The 26148-nt window shown below is 41.8% G+C and overlaps 1 protein-coding gene across 1 annotated transcript in view; it reads right to left on the bottom strand.

Moving 5' to 3' along the window:
* The window catches only part of LOC141116682 (NACHT, LRR and PYD domains-containing protein 3-like), a 347490-nt gene that overhangs the window by 137578 nt on the left and 183764 nt on the right, over window positions 1–26148 (bottom strand). The window contains exon 6 of the mRNA XM_073609073.1: window positions 18068–19769. Within this exon, the coding sequence (XP_073465174.1) occupies window positions 18068–19769 (1702 nt within the window). The remainder of the gene's footprint in view (window positions 1–18067; window positions 19770–26148) is intronic.

Here is a 26148-nt window from a genome sequence, read left to right as displayed (position 1 = left end):
AATGCTCAAAAATAAACTTATGGTATGTGTGATTTAAAACATAAATGTGGTAACATGAAATTAGCGGTAATAGTGACCTGCTAAGTGAAAACACACTATCATATATGGATGAAAAACAGACCCCTGTATGACCATAGGCATGTAATAAAAAGACAAAAACAGTACTAATTTCAAATGTGAATGAAAGCAGACATATGATAGTCCGTGAAACATCCAAAGTAAGCAGTAACGACAGAAAAAACACTGTTGCTATGGATGTCAGACAGTCTCTTAATTAGATGTATGGACAATGGAAAAATACACCCGGGAGTGCCTTCACCTTCCAGCAAATTGAGGAAAGAAAGGGGTACTCTTACTAGAAGTAGTGGACCCAGCTCACCGTACGGTGGTGGATCTTTTTATTTTAAATAAATTCCATCATTTGGATTTACGCTATGTGGAGACTTTTTCTCTTTTTTATGCCTTAAATATATACCCACATTTGGAGGAGACATATTTGGAGAGCTGCATTTTCCACTGCCTGCTGTTGGTGAGTTCCATTCATCTCCACAATTGGTGGCTTCTTTGAGTTTCCATCGGACTACAGAGGAGGCGATCGTATGGCTCATCCTGGCAGCCTAAGGCCTCTTTCACACGGGGCGGATCAGTGATGATCCGCCCCATGAACATCCGCTGGCTCAGCGGGGATCGCTCCGCCGATCCCCGCTGAGCAGGAAGATGACAGGTGCATCGCTGCACGCTGTGCAGCGACGGACCTGTCAGAGCGCCGCTCTCCCCTATGGGGGATCGGGTGATGACGGACCGTAGTGTCCGTCGTCACCCGATCCGATCCGAAAACGGATGGAAAAGTAGGTTTTTCCTCCGTTACACTTTTCGGATCGGAGCGGGGTCGGATGTCAGCGGACATGTCACCGCTGACATCCGACGCTCCATAGGGATGAATGTATGTCCGTTTTTCACCCGAAAACGGAAGGATGAAAAACGGACATACGGATCGTCCGTGTGAAAGAGGCCTAACTCCATGTCTCCGGTTCCATGCCTGATAGATCCACCACTGTACGGTGAGCTGGGTCCACTACTTCTGGTAAGAGTACCCCTTTCATTCCTCAATTTCCTGGAAGGTGATATAGTGCTGCGACTTTTTTGCGACTTACCATCGCATGAGGTCTTTTATAGTTATCCTGTATTCTCCACTATGAGAAATGGATCACTATATACATTTTCTGATTATATAGCCCCTTTCATAAGGTGTGCCATGTTCACTTATTTTTTTTTTTTTTTCCTTGTCAAAAGAAGTTTATTGAGTATACAATGTTATAAAGATACATAAAGATACATAAAGTAAGTTTACAAGGATCTATAAAGTAAGCTCATTGTTTTACAGTAGGGTTTATATAGGTAAATATCATGAAATTTCAAATATTAAACATTGGGTTCACGTAAACCTAAATTAAAGATATATATAATTTCCTTAGTTACTTTTGTAGGTATTTAAATGATTTATACCTACTATACATATTGTTTACAAGTAGAGTGTATATAGGTCAAATAAATTCTGATAATGAGCTTTAATCGTAAGGTGGAGAAAAGGAAAGAGAAAGAAGAAAAAGGGTTGAAAGGTAGAGGTATGGTCCACAAGGTTGTCCCGTTCGTCAGTTTATTATTCTTTTTAGTTCTCTTTGAAGCCTTAGAATGGGTGTCTCTGTAAGTCATTTAATCTGTTACCATGGCAACAGGACAGAGTCATTGAAATTTGACAGGAACTGTTGTTTTATCCAAGGATGCCAAAGTTTTTCAAATTTTGGAATTTGATTTTGATCGATGGCTACCATCTTAGCATGGGACATTGTATTATTCATTCTGTGAATTGTTTCTGCTAGTACCAATGTAGGAGATTTCCATGCCTTGGCCACTGTTTGTTTTGCAGCCGTTATTAGTTGGATCATAAGTTTGAATTGAGAGAGTGTTAACCATTCCGGTTTTAGATTAAGTAAAGTTAAATATGGATCTGGTTGTATTATTTTTTTAAATATTTTAGATGCAATCACGAAGACTTCCTTCCAGAAGGTTTGGATTACTGGGCACGTCCACCATATGTGTAAATATGTGCCTATTTCTGGGCATCCTCGAAAACAAAGAGTTGAGGTATTAGGTGAATATTTTGCCACTCTAGCGGGTACAAGGTACCAGCGAGTTAGGACTTTATAATTTGTCTCCAGTGCCAAGATGTTGGGTGAAGATGACATAGATGTGAGCCATATATTAGACCAGTCCGTGTCTTCTAAAGTTCGTCCCAGGTCCTCCTCCCACCTCTGAACGTAAGAGGGTCTATCAAGATTTGCTACTCCATATAATTGATTATAAAGTGATGAAATTGTACCTTTAGCAAATGGATCTTTTGTACAGATTGATTCAAAAATGGATAATTGGGATAATGGTGTATCCCCCTTTAGGAATGGTGTATAGAAATTTTTGATTTGGAGATATCTAAATATCTCAGAGTTTGGTAGATCATATTTTTCTCTAAGCGATGGGAATGAAAGGAATGATTTAGATGCTATGAAGTCATTTAGTGTCTGAATGCCTGATGTTGTCCAAGCTTTAAAAGAATTTGGGTAGATTCATGCCGGATAAAAGGCCGGATTTCTGATAAAAGAAAGGAGAGGATTGTGTGGAGATTGTAACTGATATTTGGTTTTTAGTTTATCCCAGAGAGATAAGAAGTGTTTAGTTATGGGATTATGAATTTTAAAGCGGTCTTTAGGATCAAGCCATAATAAATTTGATATTAATAGAGGGTCGTTTTCTGAAGCCTCTATAAATACCCATAATGGGATTTCCTGTTTTGCATGGTATTTGGACAGACTGGCCAAATGTGCTGCTCTGTAGTAGTTAGTAAAATTAGGGTATCCCAGGCCTCCTTTATTTTTGGGAAGATGTAGTGTGTGTATAGGTATACGTGGTTTAGAAGAGCCCCATATAAACGAAGTTGCTCTTTTTTGTACTATTCTCAAAAAATAGGAAGGAATTGGAATAGGGAGGACTCTGAATAGATAAAGCAATTTGGGTAGAATAGTCATTTTGATTGCATTAATCTTCCCTATCCAGGATAAAGGAAGTTGTGACCATTGTTTTATTAGATTTGTGATCTGTCTTAATACAGGAGGATAATTGGTTGAGAATAATTCAGAATGAGATGCTGTTAAATGAATTCCAAGATATGGGATTGATTTTTCTGCCCATGTGAATGGGAGTGCAGCCCTAGCCGGGATCAATTCCATGTTTGTGAGTGAAATATTAAGCACTAGGCATTTCTTAAGATTAATCATAAGGCCGGATAGGGCTGCAAATCCATCAAGAGCTGGTATTAAGTTAGGACCAGAGACCTGTGGTGATGATAGAAAAAGTAATATATCGTCTGCAAATATACATAATTTGTGTGTAATACCTCCTACTTCAATGCCAGTTATAGTTTGGTTTGTTCTGATGTATTGGGCCATGGGTTCGAGTATAAGGGCAAATAATAAGGGAGATAATGGGCAACCCTGTCGGGTACCTCTTTCGATATTAAAGGCTTCAGATTTGTATCCAGCATATTTTATATAGGCTTTGGGTTTATTATATAATGCTTTGATCCATGTTAAAAAGTGGGGTCCAAAACCCCATTTTTGTAATGAATATTGCATATATTGCCAGGATACTGTGTCAAATGCCCTCTTAATATCGAGAGATAGAAAACATAAAGGGATTTTCCGTTTTTTAGCAATATGTGCCAATAACACTGCCCTGCGTATATTATCGCCTGCCTGTCTATTTGGCATGAAGCCTACTTGATCTCTATGTATTAATTTTCCTATAATGCTATTGAGGCGTTTTGTTATTATTTTTGCTAATAATTTAATATCGAGGTTTAACAGAGAGATAGGCCGATAATTCACACAGGAAGTATCATCAGAAAGGGGTTTTGGGATCATACAAACAATTGCCATTAGTGTTTCTTGCCGAAAAGAATGTCCATCTAGAAGTTTGTTAAAAGTTTCAGTGAGAATGGGAGAGAGTATTTCTGAGAATGTTTTATAGTATAAAGCCGAGTAGCCGTCTGGGCCTGGTCTTTTGTTAAGTTTTAGGTCTTTTATGGCGTTAGCAACTTCATCTATAGTTATAGGCTCATCCAAACTGCTTTTTTGATTCTGAGATAACTCAGGTAAGGTTATTTTTGAGAAGAAGGATTCAGCTTCTGTAGGATTAAATTCATTGTTTGTCTTGTATAAAGTTGCGAGATGTGAGTGAAATTTATGGACTATTTTAACTGGATTACAAGTGTAAACATTTTTTGATAATTTCAAACGTATTGGTTTGAAAGATTTGTTAGTTGAATTTAATGCCCGAGCCAAATATGTACCTGGTTTGTTTGTATTCATGTAGAAATTGTGTTTGGAGCGTTTGAGGGATTTATCAACTGACTCAGTGAGAAATAGATCGTATTCCAATCTAGATTTTTCCAGATGAGATTTTGTACTCTGAGATGGATTATCTTGAAATGATATGTAGGCTGCATTAAAATTGAGTTCTAGTTTTTTTGCTAGATTTTTGCGTTCCCGTTTAAATAGTGCCATTTGTCTTTGTATTGTACCACGCAAGACAGGCTTATGAGCTTCCCACAGTGTTATTGGGGAGATGTCTGTTGTATTATTAATTGATATGTATTCCTTTAAAGCTTGTTCAATGGCCATCTGATGTAGTGGGTGTTTGAGCATTATGTCCGGTAAGTACCACGTTGGGTCATGCGCTTTTGGTATGGCTGAGGCTATAGTAGTGTATACTGCATTATGGTCAGACCACGGAATCGGAATTATATCTGATGCAATAATTTCTGGTATCATTCCTATTGTTAGAAAAATATGATCTATTCTGGTGAAGGTTTGATGAGGGTGCGAGAAATAAGTGAATTTCTTTTTCATTGGGTTACTTTCTCTCCATGAATCTACCAGATTGTATTTGGAAAGAAGTTGAGAAAAAGGTAATCTAGAGGTTATTTTGGATGGTGTAAAAGGTGATTTATCTAGAAATGGGAGGAGGACCTGGTTCGAATCCCCACACATTATCACTGTTCCTATTTTGTGTGTATTAATCACTTGTAATATATGTGAGAGGAATGGTGTAGGTTGTTTGTTAGGAGCGTAGTAGGAAATCACTGTGATTGCTGTATCCATTATATAACCCATGAGTATCAGGTATCTACCTTCTGGGTCTTTAATTTCTGATGATAAGGTGAATGGTGTGGATCGGTGAAATGCAATTAGAGTTCCCCTTTGCTTGGTACAGGCAGAAGCCGTGTAAATTTGTTGATAAAAAGGAGAAATATATTTTGGAGTAGAATCTTTGGTGAAGTGTGTTTCTTGGAGGCATACTATGTGAGCCTTCTTGTTATGGAAAGTACGGAAGGCTTTGGTCCTTTTTTGAGGGACATTTATTCCCTGAACATTCAGGGAAAGTATATTCAGTGGTGCCATGGCAATAGATCAAATAGTTTTGACTTACTTTTTGTTATGCAGAGCTGACTGCGCAGATCAACCTGTGTGGACTGAAGAGATGAATAGATAGAAAAGAAACCAGTGAATTCTGGAGTAAAGAGTAAACAAAAAACATATGAGATTAGATGATACATTGTATAAATTATTTTTTGCAAGTAATCACAATTTACCCGTGAAAGAGAATAAATATCTCTCTCAGGGGAATAAGTGCCTTCGTCACACTCCCACATAATATGGTTGGGAGAATGAGGAGGGCTAATGGGGGTACACGGATCTTCCGCTTACAGGAGAGAAGTGCTATGTCAAAAGACATCAAAATGATGTTTCATTAATTGGAGTGCAGAATATAGTTTTTGTTGAAATTATTTATTCCAGGGTGGTTGTATATGGTTAGTCTTGCCCTAGGCTAAATAATTCAGTTAGAAAGGTACTGTTAATAACTTTGGTATTAATGAAGATAGTTTGAATTATTTTGGGATTTTAACCCTTTTAGAGTAAACAATTACATATTTTATTCATATGTAACTGTTTAGATATGTTAACTCATAAAATTGAGGTTGTATTGCTTCAGATTAGAATAAACAAAAACATAATTCTAGGAACTAGTTAGGTAATAATATATTTGTTTTAAGAAAAGAAAGAAAAAGCTTCCATTACTTCTGGATTATTGAACATATTTGTCCTAAAAAGTAATAAATCTATTGTTATTACCTGATAATATATAACTGAACAAGAATTTCCTTATTTCACTTATATATTCTAAGGCTATATGAATCAGAAGTAATAAGAAATATAACTGGAATGTAACATGATCCCACACAGTGTGTGACTATCAGAATGCAGTTACATTCAGTTAAAAATTTGTTTTTTTATAGAGAACCATCTCTTAGTATAATAAATGAAGAGATATCAGGAATTAGGATGTCATTCCATTGAATCTTCTTGGTCCATGGATGATGTGGCATAACGGCCTCTTTTGTGAGAATGATGATTCCCATTTTGTTCTGAAATTTTCTGGGTGCTGCCTGAAGGTGAAGATGATGCCATTCTTCTGCGTGTGGGAGTGTTGCTGCTTGTGGGTTCTGTCAGATTTAATTTTAAAAGGGTTTGTTGTAGTTCATCTGCTGATCTGCTTCTGTAAATTGTACCTTGGTAGTTAAATCTGACTGAAAAGGGGAAGCCCCATTGATACATAATGTTGTGGCGTTGCAGTTCCATTAGTTGGGGTTTCATGAATCGTCTTTTAGTAATAGTAAGTTGGGATAGGTCAGCAAAAATTTGATAATTGTGTCCTTGAAAATTAAGTTCCTTTTTTTCTCTTGCAGCAATTAGTATTTGTTCTTTCGTTCTGTAATAATGAAATTTTGTGATTATATCACGTGGGGGTCCATCTTTCTTTTTGGCTGTGAGGGCTCTGTGTACTCTGTCCAGTTCTAAACGTTCAATAGGGATATCTGGCTTTAGTTCTTGTAATAGAGCAGTAATAGTAGATTGCAGGTCTGTCACAGTTTCAGGTATTCCCCTTATGCGTAAGTTTGAACGTCTGGCTCTATTTTCGTAATCTTCGAGCTTAGTTTGAAGTATTAAATTCTCTTCTTTTAATTGTTCCAATTCTGTTATATTTTCTTGGGTTGTAATTTCAATTTCATCCATTTTTATTTCTAAGGCTGCGGTGCGGTTTCCCAGCTCTCTTATTTCTTTGGTTAGGCTTTTTGTTATTTGGTCTGAGGTTTGTTTTAAAGCCTTATGAAGCATCTTTTCAAATTGTAATAATATTACTGGGGATACTGAAGAGGCTTGTGGAGAAGTTTGTGAGAGGATTTGTTCTGTATCTGACTCAAATGGAGAGTCTTGCTGTGACATTTTCTGTCTGTGAGAGCGCCCTGATGCTGTATCTTGTGAGGTGACTGGAGCTGCTTTAGTTGCAGTGAGTGCCTGTGAGCTCTTTGTGAGGTGATTTTTATTTCTGCCACGGTTTCCTCCCAGTACCATATTTCCTGCCCAAACTTTCACAGTTTGTTCCCTGGGGCAAAAAGGTTCAAATGGATACCTTTTGAGCCTGCAGGCTCCGCTTTGTCCTTCTCTTCTCTCCTCAGCGGTGTGGAGCTCTAACAATGCATGTCTGCTCTGCTCATGTTCACTTATTTTTAGCGCTACACTTTCATTCACACATTTGTTCACAATTAGTCTTATTGTTGTGTTGGCTGCTCACATTTTGAGGTTGCCGCAGTATTTCACTATATTATATTACATACTATATTACATACTTTGCATTTGGCTTTTGAATTCTTCACACACATCATGCTTAAACATGCTTAAACTTCCCGACCGCCCACTGTATATATACGTTGGCACTTTAAAGATGGATATCTCTGTTATAGCAGCAACTAGCTGCCATATCCCAGGTATCCATCTTATCGGTTTACGATAATGGTGGTCTCTGCGGCAGATTCCCTGCAATATCACCATTATCGGTGGTGGGAGCGGGCCCCCCCGCCACTCTCCCGCGCCCTCCGCCGCTTACCGGAGCCGTCTGTAGCGGCAGAGGCGATTGGGACCCATCCATGGCTGGGTATGGAATTGAGTGAGGGGAAGATGGTCCCCACCCATCTCCATACCATAGCAGGGCGGAAGCAACGTCAAAACGTCACTTCCGCCCATAGCTCTTAAAGGGCCATTTTTTTGTCATTTCTTTCAAATGCCAATTTTTTTTTTTTTTTTTTATTGCATTTTAGTGCAAATATGAGATCTGAGGTCTTTTTGACCCCAGATCTCATATTTAAGAGGACCTGTTATGCTTTTTTCTATTACAAGGGATGTTTACATTCCTTGTAACAGGTATAAAAGTGACACCATTTAAAAAAAAAAAAAAAAAAACCAGTGTAAAAATAAATAAAATAAAGTAAAAGAAATAAGAAAATAAAAAATGTTTTAAAGTGCCCCAACCCGACAAGCAGCGCCCGCATATGGAAACTGTGTTCAAACCACACATGTGAGGTATCGCCGCGATTATTGGAGCGAGAGCAATAATTCTATCCCTAGACCTCCTCTGTAACTCAAAACATGCAACCTGTAGAATTTTTTAGTTGTCTATGGAGATTTTTAAGAGTAAAAGTTTGTTGCCATTCCACGAGTGGGCACAATTTTTAAACGTGACATGTTGGGTATCAATTCACTCGGCGTAACATTATCTTTCACAATATAAAAAAAAAATGGGCTAACTTTACTGTTGTCTTATTTTTTAATTCAAAAAAGTGTATTATTTCCAAAAAAAGTGCGCTTGTAAGACCGCTGCACAAATACGATGTTACATAAAGTATTGCAACGACCGCCATTTTATTCTCTAGGGTGTTAAAAAAAATGTATAACGTTTGGGGGTTCTTAGCAATTTTCTAGCAAAAAAACTTGTTTTTAACTTGTAAACACCGAGTCTGAAAAAGAGGCTCAGTCCTTAAGTGGTTAATAATTGGACACTTACCTGTCCTGGAGTCCAGCGATGTTGGCACCACAGCTGTTGGGTGCTGCCGCCGCCATTGCGGGTAAGGGAACCGGGTAGTATAGCCTTACGGCTTCATGTCGGGAACCCTACTGCGCATGCGCGAGGACCGGCTCCTCTCTCCTACTGGCCCGGTGACAGGAAAAAGAGGAGGGAGAAGGCGGGAGCCATCATAGGTTGCAGCCCGGACTCCCGGAAGTGGGAACAGGTATCCTCCCGCCCGAAAGGTGCCAATTGTGGCTCCGGAGAGGGGGGAGACAAATGAGCGGAAGTTCCACTTTTGGGTGGAACTCCGCTTTAACAACTATTGATCTACATTTACATCTGCTGTACAGCCATTACCTACTACATGACACGGATCTTGATCCTAGAGCCACACAGTAATTTTAATTACCAGAGGTTTTATGGGAATTGAAGACCCTAATAATAACATATTATTGGAAAAGCTATAGAGCCCTGGGGCATATACAGTACATGTCATAGCTTCCAGCCTTATTTATACAATTTTGCATATCTTATGCCGCTGTTGTCCATGCTGGAAACTTTTGCCGCATACAGTATATTACTAGATGTCCAAATGTTTATTTAGTGACATTGTTTTTATGCACCATGGTGGTGGGATTGTGGTGTGATAGCACTGTGTATGTCTAATGTAGAGTAACTTAGACATGTGGTTTTACTCTTTTTTGATGCTTTTGAAATATGTTAAATTTAGCCCAATAACAATAAGCGTTTTTTGCCATTACTTAATCACTTTTTTGATCCTATTCGAGGGACTTTACTCTGTGAACTAGAGTGATTCCTTTCTGTGTATGCCTGATTATGGTTGTTATGGCAACACCTAACAAGTGAATAGGCACTAATTGGCTCAGGGCTGGTACAAGGATTTTTGACACCCTAGGCGAAACCCCATTTTGCCGCCTCCATTGGCTCCACCTCTGACCCCTTTTGCCCTGCCTATGTGACAGAAGAGGCCGCTATACAGGAAGCATCGGCTCCAGTGCTGTGCCTCTAATTACAATACGGGCCTGACGAAGCAGCTGCCTGAGATTGAGTTAGTTACATGCTGCAGCCTACAGAGCATGCAGACGCAGAGGGAAACCAGTGGCTGGGCGCCCCTAGGCAGCAGTGCACCCTAGGCAGCTGCCTAGTTTGACTAGTGGTAGCGCCGGCCCAGAATTGGCTGATACTTTTGGATACCTTCTTGTTTTGGTTTTTCTATTGACATTTAACCACTTGACGACCGCTCACTGTATATATACGTCATTTTTTTGAAGATGGATATCTCAGTAACGGCAGCAGCTGCTGCCACAACCGGGGTATCCATCTTTACAGCGAGCGGTTCTGTACACGATAATGGTGGTCTCTGCGGTGGGTTCGCCGCGAGATCACCGTTATCGGCGGCGGGAGAGGTGCCACCCCCCCTCCCGCCGCTCTCCCGCGCCCTCCGCCGCTTACCGGAGCCGTCGGTAGCGGCGGAGGAGATCGGGACCTGTCACTGCTGAGGTACTGAGACGAGTGAGGCCAAGATGGCCCCCACCCATCTCTATACCATGTGACGGCCGGAGCGACGTCATTACGATGGCTCCGCCCACTTCTCTTAACCACTTCCCTACCGCCCATAGTCATATGACGTCCCCAGATGGGATCTCCCATCCTGGGTGGATGTCATATGACGTCCTGGGATTCCCGGGCGTCTAGGGGGCGCGCGCGCGCCGCCGGGAGCGCGCGCGCGCCCGCCGCGTTCCTCGGGACCCGGTGCGTGTGCCCGGCGGCCGCGATGTCCGCCGGGCACCCGCGATTGCCCGTTAACCGAGCCAGCATGTGGATCTGTGTGTGTAAACACACAGATCCACAGCCTGTCAGCTCTGAGGAGAGCGATCTGTGTTCCCAGAACAGAGGAACACTGATCGGTCTCCTCCCCTTGTACGTCCCCTCCCCCTTCAGTTAGTAATCACTCCCTAGGAAACACATTAACCCCTCCCCGCCCCCTAGTGGTTAACCCCTTCACTGCCTGTCACATTTACACAGTAATCAATGCAATTTTATAGCATTGATCGCTGTATAAATGTGATTGGTCCCAAAAATGTGTCAAAAGTGTCCGATGTGTCCGCCATAATGTCGCAGTCACCAAAAAAAATCGCGATCGCCGCTAAAAAAATAAAAAAATTTTTTTTTTTTAAAAATGCCATAAATCTATTCCGTATTTTGTAGACGCTATAACTTTTGCGCAAACCAATCAATATACGCTTATTGCGATTTTTTTAAACAAAAATATGTAGAAGAAAACGTATCGGCCAAAACTGAGGAAAAAATGTGTTTTTAAAAAAAAAAATTGGGATATTTATTATAGCAAAAAGTAAAAAATATTGTGTTTTTTTCAAAATTGTCGCTCTTCTTTTGTTTATAGCGCAAAAGATAAAAACCGCAGAGGCGATCAAATACCACCAAAAAAAAGCTCTATTTGTGGTGAAAAAAGGACGTTAATTTTTTTTGGGTACAACGTCGCACGACCGTGCAATTGACGCTTAAAGTGCGACAGCGCTGAAAACTAAAAATTGGCCTGGGAAGGAAGGGGGTGAAATTGCCCTGTATTGAACCGGTTAAAGGCACAATTTTTTTTGTGTCATTTTTTTAAACGACTTTTTTTTTTTTTTTTGCATTTTAGTGTAAATATGAGATCTGAGGACTTTTTGACCCCAGATCTCATATTTAAGAGGACCTGTCATGCTTTTTTCTATTACAAGGGATGTTTACATTCCTTGTAATAGGAATAAAAGTGATCCAAATTTTTTTTTTTTTTAAAACAGTGAAAAAATAAATAAAATAAAGTAAAATAAATAATAAAAAAAAAAAAAAAATTTTTAAAGCGCCCTGTCCCGACGACCTCGCGCGCAGAAGCAAACGCATACGTGAGTAGCGCCCGCATATGAAAACGGTGGTCAAACCACGCATGTGAGGTATCGCCGCGACTGGTAGAGCGAGAGCAATAATTCTAGCCCTAGACCTCCTCTGTAACGCAAAACATGCAACCTGTAGAATTTTTTAAACGTCGCCTATGGAGATTTTTAAGGGTAAAAGTTTGACGCTATTCCACGAAGCGTGACATGTTGGGTATCAATTTACTTGGCGTAACATTATATTTCACAATATAAAAAAAATTGGGCTAACTTTACTGTTGTCTTATTTTTTTATTCAAAAAAGTGAATTTTTTCCAAAAAAAGTGTGCTTATAAGACCGCTGCGCAAATACGGTGCAAAAAAAAGTATTGCAATGACCGCCATTTTATTCTCTAGGGTGTTAGAAAAAAAAACATATATAATGTTTGGGGGTTCTAAGTAATTTTCTAGCAAAAAAACCTGTTTTAAACATGTAAACACCTAAAATCCAAAACGAGGCTGGTCCTTAACAAGCCTGTTTAAGCAGAGGAAGGAGCACAACTTGCAGAGCATCCAAGTGCACACGCTTATGAAACGCGTCCATTTTTGATGACGTCGTCCCCCTGCTGCCAGCCATCCACTGAGTTCCAAGCCTCGTTCTGAGGACGCTCTTCCGGAGCCGGTGTTTACATTATTCGGAAGATCGCTGGTCATCATACACAGCACGGATCTTGTCACAGGATGTGGGAATGTCATCTCGACTTTCTGATATCATGCTTTTCATTTTTATACTACATGTGAGTTGATCATACGTTGTCTATTAAATAGATTTTTAAAAAACGATTGCACCCAGAGGCGCCTCTCCACTTGTGCTTTTTTTCAGCTCCTTGGAATATGGTTTCTTCCCTTAATTGATGGCAGCCTTGTGTGCTTCCTGTGGACGTTTTTTTCCCTCTCCCAATACCACTACATTGCCGATTTGCCTGTGTATGCCAGATGGACTATATTGTCAATTACTAGCAGATTTGTATTGGGACTTTTATGATCTCTGTGTTGATGCGCCTATACTTGTGTTCGTGTTTAATTTAATGTTATCACGCTCACTCTGGTCACTGGAAGTTTAACATGGCACCTCATGGCAAAGAACTCTCTGAGGATCTGAAATAAAGGAATTGTTGCTCTACATAAAGATGGCCTAGGCTGTAAGAAGATTGCCAAGACCCTGTAACTGAGCTGCAGCACAGTGGCCAAGACCATACAGCGGTATAACAGGACAGGTTCCACTCAGAACAGGCCTCGCCATGGTCGACCAAAGAAGTTGAGTGCACTCAGCGTCATATCCAGAGGTTGTCTTTGGGAAATAGATGTATGAGTGCTGCCATCATTGCTGCAGAGGTTGAAGGGGTGGGGGGGTCAGCCTGTCAGTGTTCAGACCATACGCCGCACACTGCATCAAATTGATCTGCATGGCTGTTGTCCCAGAAGGAAGCTTCTTCTAATGATGATGTACAAGAAAACCTGCAAACAGTTTGCTGAAGACAAGCAGACTAAGGACATGGATTACTGGAACCATGTCCTGTGGTCCGAAGAGACCAAGATAAACTTATTTGGTTCAGATGGTGACAAGCGTGTGTGGGGGCAACCAGGTGAGGAGGACAAAGACAAATGTGTCTTGCCTACAGTCAAGCATGGTGGTGGGAGTGTCATGGTCTGGGGCTGCATGAGTGCTGCTGGCACTGGGGAGCTATAGCTCATTGAGGGAACCATGAATGCCAACATGTACTGAGACATACTGAAGCAGAGCATGATCCCCTCCCTTCAGAGACTGGGCCGAAGGGCAGTATTCCAACATGATAACGACCTCAAACACACCTCCAAGATGACCACTGCCTTGCTAAAGAAGCTGAGGGTAAAGGTGATAGACTGGCCAAGCATGTCTCCAGACCTAAACCTTATTGAGCATCTGTGGGGCATCTTCAAACGGAAGGTAGAAGAGTGCAAGGTCCTTCACATCCACCAGCTCCGTGATGTCATCATGGAGGGGTAGAAGAGGACTCCAGTGACAACCTGTGAAGCTCTGGTGAACTCCATGCCCAAGAGGGTTAAGGCAGTGCTGGAAAATAATGGTGGCCACACAAAATATTGACACTTTGGGCCCAATTTGGACATTTTCACTTAGGGGTGTACTCACTTCTGTTGCCAGCGGTTTAGACATTAATGGCTGTGTGTTGAGTTATTTTGTTTATACAAGCTGTACACTCACTACTTTACATTGTAGCAAAGTGTCATTTCTTCAGTGTTGTCACATGAAAAGATAGAAGAAAATATTTACAAAAATGTGAGGGGTGTACTCACTTTTGTGAGATACTGTACCAGGATGATAAAGATGAAACAAGGGCAGACGTTTCAGCAAGACAATGATCCCAAACACCAAGCCAAAGAAACTGTCAATTGGTTTCAAAGAAAGAAAATAAAGCTGCTAGAATGGCCCAGCCAATCACCTGACTTTAATCCAATAGAAAAGAACTAAAGATCAGAGTTCATAGAAGAGGCCCACAAAACCTTCAAGATTTGAAGACCGTTTGTGTGGAAGAATGGGTCAAAATCACACCTGAGCAACACATGCAACTAGTTTCTCCATACAGAAGCCTGTGTTTTGAAGCTGTCATTACCAACAAAGGATTTTGTACCAAGTATTAACCACTTCAATACCCTCATATTGTCATACGACATCCGCAGATGGGATCTCCCATTCATCATATGACGTCCTCGGCTTCCCAGCGATATATGGGACGCATGCGTGCCTGCCGTGCCACTCGGGAGACGATGCGCGTGCCCGGCGGCCACGATGTCCGCAGGACACTCACGATTGCTGGTGACAGAGCAGGAAGGTGGATCTGTGTGTGTGAACACACAGATCCACGTACTGTCAGGGGAGAGGAGACAGATCGTGTGTTCCTAGTTTATAGGAACATCAATCGGTCTATTCCCCTAGTCAGTCCCCTCCCCCCACAGTTAGAATCACTCCCTAGGTAACACATTTAACCCCTTGATTGCCCCCTAGTGTTAACTCCTTCCCCGCCAGTGACATTTACACAGTAATCAGTGCATATTTATAGCACTGATCACTGTATAAATGTCAATGGTCCCAAAAATGTGTCAAAACTGTCTGATCTGTCCGCCCCAATGTCACAGTCATGAAAAAAAAAGCACAGATTGCCGCCATTATAATAATAAAAATGCCATAAATCTATCCCCTATTTTGTAGGCGCTATAACTTTTGCGCAAACCAATCAATATACGCTTATTGCATTTTTTTTTACCAAAAATATGTAGAAGAATATATATCGGCCTAAACTGAAGAAAAATTAAAAAAAAAATAAATCAGGATATATATTATAGCAAAAAGTAAAAAATATCATGTTTTTTTTTTCAAAATTGTCGCTCTTTTTTTGTTTATAGCAAGAAAAAATGGTGGGGAATGAATGGGGAAAAAAATGATAAAAATTTAATTTGGGTGCAGTGCGCAATTGTCATTTAAAATGTTTCATCGCTGAAAGCTGAAAATTGGCCTGGGCAGGAAGGCGGTGAAAATGCCCGGTATTGAAGTGATTAAATACATTTCAGTACATTTCAATACTTTTTCCCTGTGTCATTCCATTTCATTACACGTAACTTTTTATTTCTGAAATTATTTGTTTTGGTGTCTTTGTATGTATGAATTGCATGGGTTGTTACCGACATGTGGTGAAATTTCATGTCAATAGCCCCTGAAAAAAAAATGTACCCAGAAAAATGGTGACATGTTCAATACTTATTTTACCCGCTGTATATACTGTATATATGGCTATGCCCACTTTTTGCTGCCTCATGCAATACATGTTACTTCATCTATACACCAATATGTCCCTCTCCAACCAACATGTTTCATATCCATGCTTGTTCTCTTTGAAAAGTATAACTAAAGACAATTTTTTTTTAGTATCAATTGAGTGGAGAAGGATTAGAGCACCCATTAGTTTTTTTTTCCCATTAGGGAGATTTACTCCCTCTATTTGTCCTGTTTACTGTTAACACTGAGAGTGAAACTATACGAAAACCCCAAATTTTGGGTTGTTATCAGGGCAGGAATAGATGGGATATCTTCCAATGTATACACTAGTTCTGAAGACAACCAAGGATTCCATCATTTTGGAGGGGTTTCCTTTCAATTCATGTTTTAGCTATAAGATAGGAAGTGAATAAAGATCTCCCCAATGGGTCATAGATGACAAAAAAAAACCCTGACAGGGGTTATAACCCTCCATTACTATATACAGAAATAAAAAACTTTAGTTCTACTTTTATGTTCTATATAGATGTATATCTCATAAAAAGGGTGAGTCAGTTTACAATTGGGCATATAGTTGTGCCACATCCAATGTTTACAAGAAATGAAACAAGATCCCCAGGTGGCAGACTTTTAAGGCACAAAATGGTAAAAAGGTATATTCTAATATGAAAAGTATTTATTGAAATATGAAAAATACACAGCATTTAATAAAAAACATGTTGAGAATAATCATTCCAGTGTTGTCATACAAATCAGAATACATATAACGGACTAGTGTTTCCTGTACCCAACGCGTTTCGGAGTGAAAATGTAATCCTTCTTCAGGGGTATAGTTTAAACATAGACCGTATGTGCTGGTCCAGCTCCCCCACGCCCACACAACACCAACCCAGAGGAGTGGAAACCAGAGGACCCACTGGGGCCAAAAAGCAGGAAAAGACCCTGCACAGTGGTGCCCGGAAATGACTTGGCTGCGTTGCTATTTGTGTGGTAAGAAAAACGCAACAAGAGGAGAGGCTGTCTGCGAATGCCACAGCTGTGGGAATAATGTGACCGTTCGCTCCAGCACCCAGCCCAGGACTTGTGTGGGCGTGGGGGAGCTGGACCAGCACATACGGGCCAGGCATTTCCCTGTTCTTGAGGTATGCCTGCATATTGAACTCTGTGGCTCAAGCAATTTGGAAACAACTCCTCTTGGCACCTCTGTGTTTTTAAACAATTGCGACTTTCAGTCTATAATACTGAGTTTCCTGTTTAAACTATAGCCCTATAGAAGGAGGATTACATTTTCACTCCGAAACACGTTGGGTACAGGAAACACTAGTCCGTTATATGTATTCTGATTTGTATGACAACACTGGAATGTTTATTCTCAACATGTTTTTTTATTAAATGTTGTGTATTTTTCATATTTCAATAAATACTTTTCATATTAGTATACCGTATATACTCGAGTATAAGTCGAGTTTTTTAGCACATTTTTTTGTGCTAAAAATGCCCCCCTCGACTTATACTCGAGTTCAAGCACTTTTCTGCAGCAAACAATTTCATTTTCCGAACCGATGTTGGGGCCCCGTATCTTGAGGCCACTTGGCGCTAGGAACCCCAAATTTGGTGTGCAAACCCAGTTGAACTAGTACCACAACATATCTAAAGCTAGAGTTCCTAGCACTAAGTGGCCCCGAGATACGGGGCCCCAAAACCGGTTCGGAAAATGTCATTCTCTGCTGCAGAAAAGTGCTTGACGTTTTGTGAACCGAGTTAGGGGCCCCGTATCTCGGGGCCCCTTGGTGCTAGAAACCCTAGATTTGGATATTTTATGGCGCTAGTTCCACTGGGTTTGCACACCAAATTTGGGGTTCCTAGCACTAAGTGGCCCTGAGATACGGGGCCCCAAAGTCAGTCAACTGTGTCCATCTGCAGCAATGTCATTTCGGGACCCTTTGGGTTCAGAGACCCCAAATTTTGGCTGCAGCTAGGGGGCATCTAGGAACCCTTAACTACCGAGTTTGAAGTTCGTGGGACCTATGGCTGCAAATGGGCACAGTGAGGCTGCAAATGGGCATTGTTGACCCTCTTTTCCACTTACAGTAGCTGTGCATTTCTCACCCTCGTCTTATACTCGGGTCAATAAGTTTTTCCCATTTTTTTGTGGTAAATTAGGGCCTCGACTTATACTCGGAACGACTTATACTTGAGTATATACGGTATACCTTTTTACCATTTTGTGCCTTAAAGGTCTGCCACCTGGGGATCTTGTTTCATTTCTTATATCTCATAAAAACACCAATTTATTACACCATTGTGATAAATCAGATTTGTTTACCTCAAACTCTTGATGTTGTGTAGAGCTGGTATAAGTTTCCTCAATCCTTCAATTGGAATTTTACATAAACTTAGATTTACTTCTTCTGTCTCTCTGCAGGATTGAAAGATAAAAGACAGCACAGAGCAGTCCAGAGGGCTGAGGGGGACCTCAGAAAAGTCAGCTTTGTTTGATCCAATACATTGTGACATCAGAGCCTTATTCCTGCTCTCATGGAGATAGTAAAATACATTAAGGAGATATCTGATGGATTTGTCAGAACTCTGTTTTGTAATTCTCTTCTGGATCCAGGTGATGACATGTCTGGCAGCCTGAGTAGACAATTCTCCCACATGAGACTTTAACATGGATCTAGTAGAAGAGTCTGAGAGACCACAGAGGAAACGGAGGAATATTTCAGTAAGACCGTCTTTGTAAGATTCAGCATCAGCAAGTGTTTTCTGTAATCTTTCAGGATTATAGTTAATAAAATGGACCAAAGCAGCAAAAAACTCCTGAAGAGTGAGATGTAAGAAGGTGTAATCCACATCAGGAGGCTGACCAGATTCCATCATGAAAGATGAAAAGAGATGATTATCATTTCTCACACTGAATGACTCCAGATCACGCTCATCAAATACAATCATGCGATTTATGACTCCATGTTCTGCCATCCACCCAATAGATGTCAGCAGTTCCCGGGCAGTGGGACCACCATCTTTATTCTGGTTGTGATTGGTCAGAATGTTGGAGACAAAAGTCACAAAGAGTTGTGTCACGGTTTTGGGTAATGATGTCATCAGCTGATCAGTGATTGTTGGTTGGGATCTGAAACACATTGATAACACTGTACAGATTATCCAGCAGTATGATGGGATATAACAGAAAGTGTACAGCGTGTCATTCTCCTGCACATAATGAAAAGCCTTCTCTGACAATTCCTTATTTCCAAAGAAATTATTGAAGAAGATCAGTCTGTCTCCATGGAGAAATCCCATGATCTCAGCTATTCTCTGGAAAACACGGGTATCAACTGATGCCAGTCTGGTTGGGCGGCTGGTTATCAGTACAGAGCAACCCTTAAGAAGACTCTGCCTCACCAAACTGTCCACAATCTCATCAAAATTTGTTCTCTGCTTTAGATTGGACAGTTTACTTGATCTGAAATCCATTTGGTGAATACTTTCATCTAAACCATCAAATATAAACAGAAGTCTTTCTGGATCTTGTAAAATATTTCCAATCTGACCCTCCAGATATGGATATTGATGAAGAATCATCTCCTCCAAGCTGACCTCTCCCAGTCTATTAAGGTCCCGGAATATTAAGAAGAAGAGAAAGGCAAATCTCTGGTAGTGTTTTCCGGTCACCCAGTCATAGACAAACTTTTGCATCAGTGTCGTTTTCCCTATTCCTGGCACTCCGATCACCATTACTACATGTGGTACACATTGTGACTGGGGGTTCCATCGGAACAGCCTGTTGGGGGAAATGTGTTCCAGTCCAGTTTGTGTTTCCTTCAAGCATTCCTCATGTTTTACCCCAGTCTGTATTAGCTCATTCTGGGGACGTTCCCTGAACTGATCAGTGGAGACTACAATCATATTCACATAACGCTCATTGATGAGGAATCTTTGTGATTCCAAGGTAGTTCCTGGGGGTTTGTGCTCCACTAGAGTCTCAGTCTTCTCCATCAGATGTTGTTTGTGCTTTTCCTGAATATCTGGAAATATAATGGAAATATTGTTCAGGTGAAAGCGGAAATTGACAATGTTACAAATAGTCTATGAAAAATTGTAACTTCTTATGCTCTGAGAATGTGGAGTTCAGATTAGTTGTATAAACAAACTGACTGCTGATTATTTTTATTATAGACAATTAAATAGCACCAACAATTTAAGCAGTGCTTTACATACTATTCATTCAAATTAGTCTCCGCTTTTGAGGAGCTTACAGTCTAATATGGCGTACACACGGTCGGACTTTGTTCGGACATTCCGACAACAAAATCCTAGGATTTTTTCCGACGGATGTTGGCTCAAACTTGTTTTGCCTACACACGGTCGCACAAAGTTGTCGGAATTTCCGATCGACAACCACGCGGTCACGTACACCACGTACGACGAGACTAGAAAAGGCCAGTTCAGAACCAAGCGCGGCACCCTTTGGGCTCCTTTTGCTAATCTCGTGTTAGTAAAAGTTTGGTGAGAGATGATTCGCGCTTTTTCAGACTCGTGGCTTTCAGATCGTTTTCTGCCGTTCAGTTTGTGCTTGTGGGTTTGTATCTGCTCTTCAGTGCGTGCAGTCAGTTTGTATCGGAGTTTTCTGTGTGATCTTGCCTGCTCGTTGCTGTTTTTCAGGTCGCTCTTCACAGGCCTTGCTGTTCTTTAGTGCGTTCTGTTACTTCGTTCTGAGCAGCCGACCGTTTTCTAGCCATGTTTCGTATGCGTACTCCTCGTAGAGTTCGTGCTGTGCGGGGGCTTGGTGCTGGGGTCCTGACCTTGACACAAGTCCAGTCCATGAACAGGGTGAGGAGGAGTTCATGGACCAAGAATTGGTTGCTTCAGCGTGACCAGTTCTGTCATATGCCTTTGCTCCGTGAGATCCGTGAGAATAATCCTGATGATTTCAGGAACTTTCTCAGCATGACGGACCCCGTGTTTCACCGTTTGTTGGCTTCGCTGACCCCCTATATCAGCAGGCAGGATACCTGCATGAGGCCAGCCATCACTCCGGAGCAGAGGTTGGTCGCTACCTAGCGGTATTTGGCCACAGGGAGAAGTCTGCAGGACTTGAAGTTCTCGACAGGCATCTCCCCCCAGGCTCTGGGTATCATTATCCCAGAGACCTGTTCTGCCATCATCCAGGTCCTGCAGAAGGAGTATATGAAGGTAAGATTTTTTTCCTTTTATATCACATTTTATTGTATTGAATGTTTGCTAATATATTGTATTTCTTTCCTCATTCCCTAATTACCATGATTGTAATATGCTGTGAATGTCCCCTTTGTCCTCATGCATGCTGGATTTTTATGTAATTATTATTTTATGTCCTTCATACATATTTGCCCTTCAATAACCTCTCCAGCATGGTGTCTCCTGCCCTATATTCACCTCATGTAGTCACTTAACAATGTATTTTATCAGCTCTATAGTAGTGCTTTACCCCAAACACCCCCTAAAATGTTTGGAAATGTTATTTTTGATTTAAATTCAGGCAGAGTGCCAGAGGCTTTTTTTTGTGGTGTCCCCAAATTTTTTGTAACCCTCCCTCCCCCCAACTGCTAAGTCAGCTGATCCCAATTCTCTATCCTCAATCATCTATCTGCTGACTTTGCCAAACCCATACACACTATACCCATCTCTTTAGTGGTCAGATTTATGGATGAATTCCCCAAAGCATGTAGTGCAAGGGCCTGCCTGTATACTTTCCAATGGTACTGTTTAAAGTTTTTGTATCCTATTATTATCTTGATAGGTAATAGCAGAATGTTCAAATGTGCTCAAATGTGTACAGTGTGTATTTATATCTTTGTATTATGACACTTCTTACCTGTCCAGTGGTCTGCCAATAGTGTAACTAAGGAGGGGCTGTTCCAAGTAATACCCTGTATTTAGGCATTCATCTCTCAATGAAGTGAAGAGGGTTACCTGTCCAAGAGTTCCCCCCCTATAATGTTAGAAATGGCCCATGAGGGGGGAGGGGGAATATGATAGGTGTACCTTATACTTTGTTGTTGTTAAATTCCCCTTAATAAATGCTATCTGGAGGTTGCCCCATAATGTTTGTGTATAATCTGCTTGCCATGTTTCTGTGAAAAAATAGTAATGTTTATTGTTTTTTCCTCAACAGTTTCCTTCAACGCCACAGGAATGGCAGACTGTGGCCTCCCACTTTGCCCAGCAGTGGGACTTTCCTAACTGCGGAGAGGCAATTGATGGGAAACACGTCCACATTGTCCCACCACCCAACTCGGGGTCGTACTATTATAATTACAAGGGGTTTAATAGTATAGTGATGTTGGCGGTGGTGTCGGCTAATTACGAGTTCCTGTATTTGGACGTGGGGAAGAATGGCCGGATGTCCGATGGTGGAGTCATCGCCCAGACGGAGTTCTACAGGCGTCTCCAGAATGGCAGCTTGGACTTGACACCTCCAGAGGACAATGTTGAAGGTCTCCCATTTGTGTTCGTTGCTGATGAAGCATTTGCGCTGGGGGACCACCTGATGCGGCCATTCCCGATGAGGACCCTCACCCTCGGAACAGAGGGTTTTTAATTACCGGCTGGCCAGAGCCCGAAGAGTGGTGGAGAACACATTTGGAATCCTGGCCAGCCGGTTCCGATTATTTCTGACACCCATCCATATGGCGGAGTATAAACTGAACCATATAATACTTGCCTGCTGTGTTCTCCATAATTTTTTAAGAAAACATTCAGCCAACTATGCTGGCTCATTTGGGCCTGAGGCCGGAATCCCAAATCCATCAACACTGACGGCGCTTGAAAGTGGCCGTCCTGGCTTGCCCTCCCTGAGTGCCCATGATGTCCGGTTACGATACCTGGAGTTCTTTGCGGGTAGGGGGGCTATCAATATGCCAGACAATCTGTGAAACCTTTTTCAAATAAAAAACAACCAAAAGAAATTCTTTGTGGACATTTACTGCTTGTGTTTGTTTTAGCTGACCCTGACAGAAATGTGTTGAGTGCAGAAAATGTCGTGATTGGGTAACCTTATAAAAAACAGTGTTGGCTGGTACTTCCTAAATGCAAAAACACATTTCACTACAAGTGCACTTGCAACTGCACTGAACCTGCACTTGTAGTGCAAAGTGTATTTGCCCTTAGGAAATAACCCCCATTTTTGCATAAAACAGCAATTACATCACCCCAAAAGTGTTGTAGTGTTGAGACAATAATCCACACATTCTTGAGTAAGCCACTTTTTTATACCTGCACAATCACATGTGCATTTACGAAAGGTTTTTAAAACAAACCAACATGTTTGTTGTATAACAATTTTTGCAGTAGCATTATCAAAAATCGAAATATCCATTTCAGATAAAACAGGCCTGTGTAAAACCAACAAGAAAGCCAAAAAACTTGAACTTACAAAGTTCACATATGGGAAAACCTGAAGGCTATATCAGACATCAGTATTTAGGAACTGGGTTTGATCTAGCATTCAGATGGGGGCAAATCACCCCTGGAAAAGCCAAATTTGGAAGATGCACACCAATTTACGAATGTCAACATGTGCTATCTGCCATCAGGGGGGATCAAGGGACGTGTTTTGGGGGAGCAAGCCCTTCCTCAACGCGACTTTATAATTGAGGAAGGGGTTGCACCCCCAAAACGCGTCCATTGATCTCCCGTGATGGCAGATAGCACATGTTGGCACACTGTGTGCATCCTCCAAATTTGGCTTTTCTAAACATTGAAAAAAATTTTAGAAGATTGGACCACAATAAAACAGGTGATTTTGTGGGGTTTAAATTCGCCCCAAAACATCAATGATGTTATTATTTTTTTTAATAACATCACTGATTTGTTGCTGTATGTTGTGCAATTCGAGATTACACCCCATGATCTCCCCGATCAGGATCTGGGCACTTTCAGAAGTAAAGCGTTCTCTATCCCTCACATCACGATCACCTAAAAAGAGATAAAGAACAAAAAAAAAGGTCTCAAAAATCTGCCACCATCCATCTCTTTTACCTGAGTCTGTGGTCGCAGACACTCACCTGTTGTGGTGCCAATCTCCACCACATCTTCTTCTTCCTCCTGCTCTTCTTCTTGTGTTGGTGGTATTTCACCTTCTTCCATAGGTGGGGGGTCTGTGTTCTCCTGGGATGAGGGGTGTCCTCCGAGTCTTTTCTCCCCTATGTAAAAAAAAATGGTATAATTAGCACACAGATATTTGATGGCAGAACTAGAAATAGGAAACATTGCTTGGAAGTGGGGTACAATTGTCAATTTTAGCCGAGTTCCAAGATGTATATTTTTTAGTGCCCTTTGTCAAGCTGCAATACTTTACCTGTTTGGTACAAGCTTCACAGATGTAGCCCCCCTATAGTATACACTGGAGCACCTGTGTGCCCCCCCTAATAAAAATGGTGTTCTGGGGTCCCACACTAGTGCTCCAGTGTCCAGATGTGAAAACAGCTGCTCAGTGTCCTCTCCTTACACAGAATCTAGTTGGCATTTCATTCTAGTAACAAACCCATCTACACAACCAAATATTTTGCATCCAAGTAGGCCTTAAAAAATGTAGGAAAATGCATATGGCCTAAACAATGGTGTTCTAGAGGCCGAAAGAAAAATGTTTGATACGAACGAATAATGGGCCCATGAACATTAAAGTTGCCCTTTTAAACGTTACAATTAATAAAAGCATATGGAGCAGAATGAACGGAATAAAGACAGAAAGAATAGGAACACAGCACAACTACTTACTTTTTTGCAGCACTCTCCGGATCTTTCGGTACTGCTCTGGCTCTCTCAACTTCAGGTCCGACCACCGCTTCCTGAGCTGATCTTTAGATCTTCGTACCCCGAAATTCCTGTGAAGGCTTTTGATCACTTTAGCAATGATTTTTGCCTTTCGGATGTTGGGGTGTGGGTAAGGCCCATATTTTCCGTCATAGTCGGACTTCCTCATGATGTCGACCATCTCCAACATCTCCCCAAAGGACATATTTGTGGCCTTAAAACGTCTCCTTCTGGATCGGATGTGCCTGGATCCGGGCTTTCCTCCTCCTCCTCCTCGTTGCTAGAATTAGCATGCACCTGCTGTAACTCCGCCATGTGCTCTTCACCCACTGCGCCGAACGAAAAGGGGCGGGGAATAGACTAGAAAGAACGTCAGGGGCGGGCGGAGTTACACGCATGCGCAGTGTGTATAAAGCGTAACACGCGTGCGTATTACGTACGATCTGTGAGCGGAGGAAGGAGCATTGGACGCGTCGATCGTAAGAACGAAGGTAGGAGACAAACTTGTGCCTATACTGCTTCTAGATTGAGGCCTATATTGTAACAAGATTAGGAGAGTTTTGTCTGACATTAGGCTTTGTCTTGTGTTGTGTCTTGCAGTGAACATGGATATCTTATTAAAAGATAATGACTTCATGTCAGTATTCGTAGAGATGCTAAGGGAGCTGCCCTGTCTGTGGGAGATTACCCACCCCCATTTCAAGAACCAAGCAAAGAGGAAGGCAGCACTGGAGCAATTGTGTGAAATTGTGAAACAGGTGATCCCCACGGCAGACATCACCTATTTAAAGATCTTTATTGGTGGCCTGAGGAGCACATATCTGAGGGAGCGCAAGAAAGTCCTGGATTCACAGAGATCCGGAGCAGCAGATGACATCTATGCCCCCAGGATGTTGTACTACGACAGGCTGCACTTTCTGGCAGGCCAGACTGAACCCAGGCCATCCCTCTCCAGTCTTCCTTCCAGGCTTCCTTCCCCCCCGGCTGAGGCTTCTGACGCCCAACCTGGGCCTTCCAGGCCGCATGTGGAGGAGCCCAGATTGAGCCAGGTATAGCATTCCTCTAAATATTTCTGCTTGTCCAATCAATGATGTTAACTAGATGTTAGTTGGGAGTACTAATTTATGATTGTGATTGATGAAGCAAAAACTAAAACCATGTCCCTTTTTCATACACAGGGAAGTCTCAGCCAGGAGGTGGACGGGCCGAGCCGGCTGGCTGATCTGCAGGTCCCTCCACCCCCCCTGAAAAGAGAAAGTGGCAGTAGGAGGAGTACCCTAGAGGAGGCTGCTATAGCATTCTTTTGGAAGGCTACAGAGGTCCTGGGAGCACCCCACACCATGGAGGAGAACATTGCTGCCTTCATAGCATATAAAATGCAGAGGATGGAGGAGGGCCAAAAAGTCTTGTGTGAGGCCCTCATATCGGAGGCTCTGGAGAAAGGTATGAGGGGCCAAATTACACCTCAGACACACCTTCGCGTTGGTCCTCCTCCTCCTCCTGCAGGTCCTCCTCCTCCTCCCTCTCCTCCAGGTCCTCCCAGTCCTCCTCCAGGTCCCCCCAGTCCTCCTCCAGGTCCCCCCAGTCCTCCTCCTCCTCCAGGTCCTACTC

The sequence above is a fragment of the Aquarana catesbeiana genome, linkage group LG13, assembly GCF_042186555.1.
Source record: "Aquarana catesbeiana isolate 2022-GZ linkage group LG13, ASM4218655v1, whole genome shotgun sequence".
Taxonomy (NCBI): Eukaryota; Metazoa; Chordata; class Amphibia; order Anura; family Ranidae; genus Aquarana; species Aquarana catesbeiana.
Note: the sequence above shows the minus strand (reverse complement) of the source record. Positions and strands in the feature narration are given on the sequence as shown.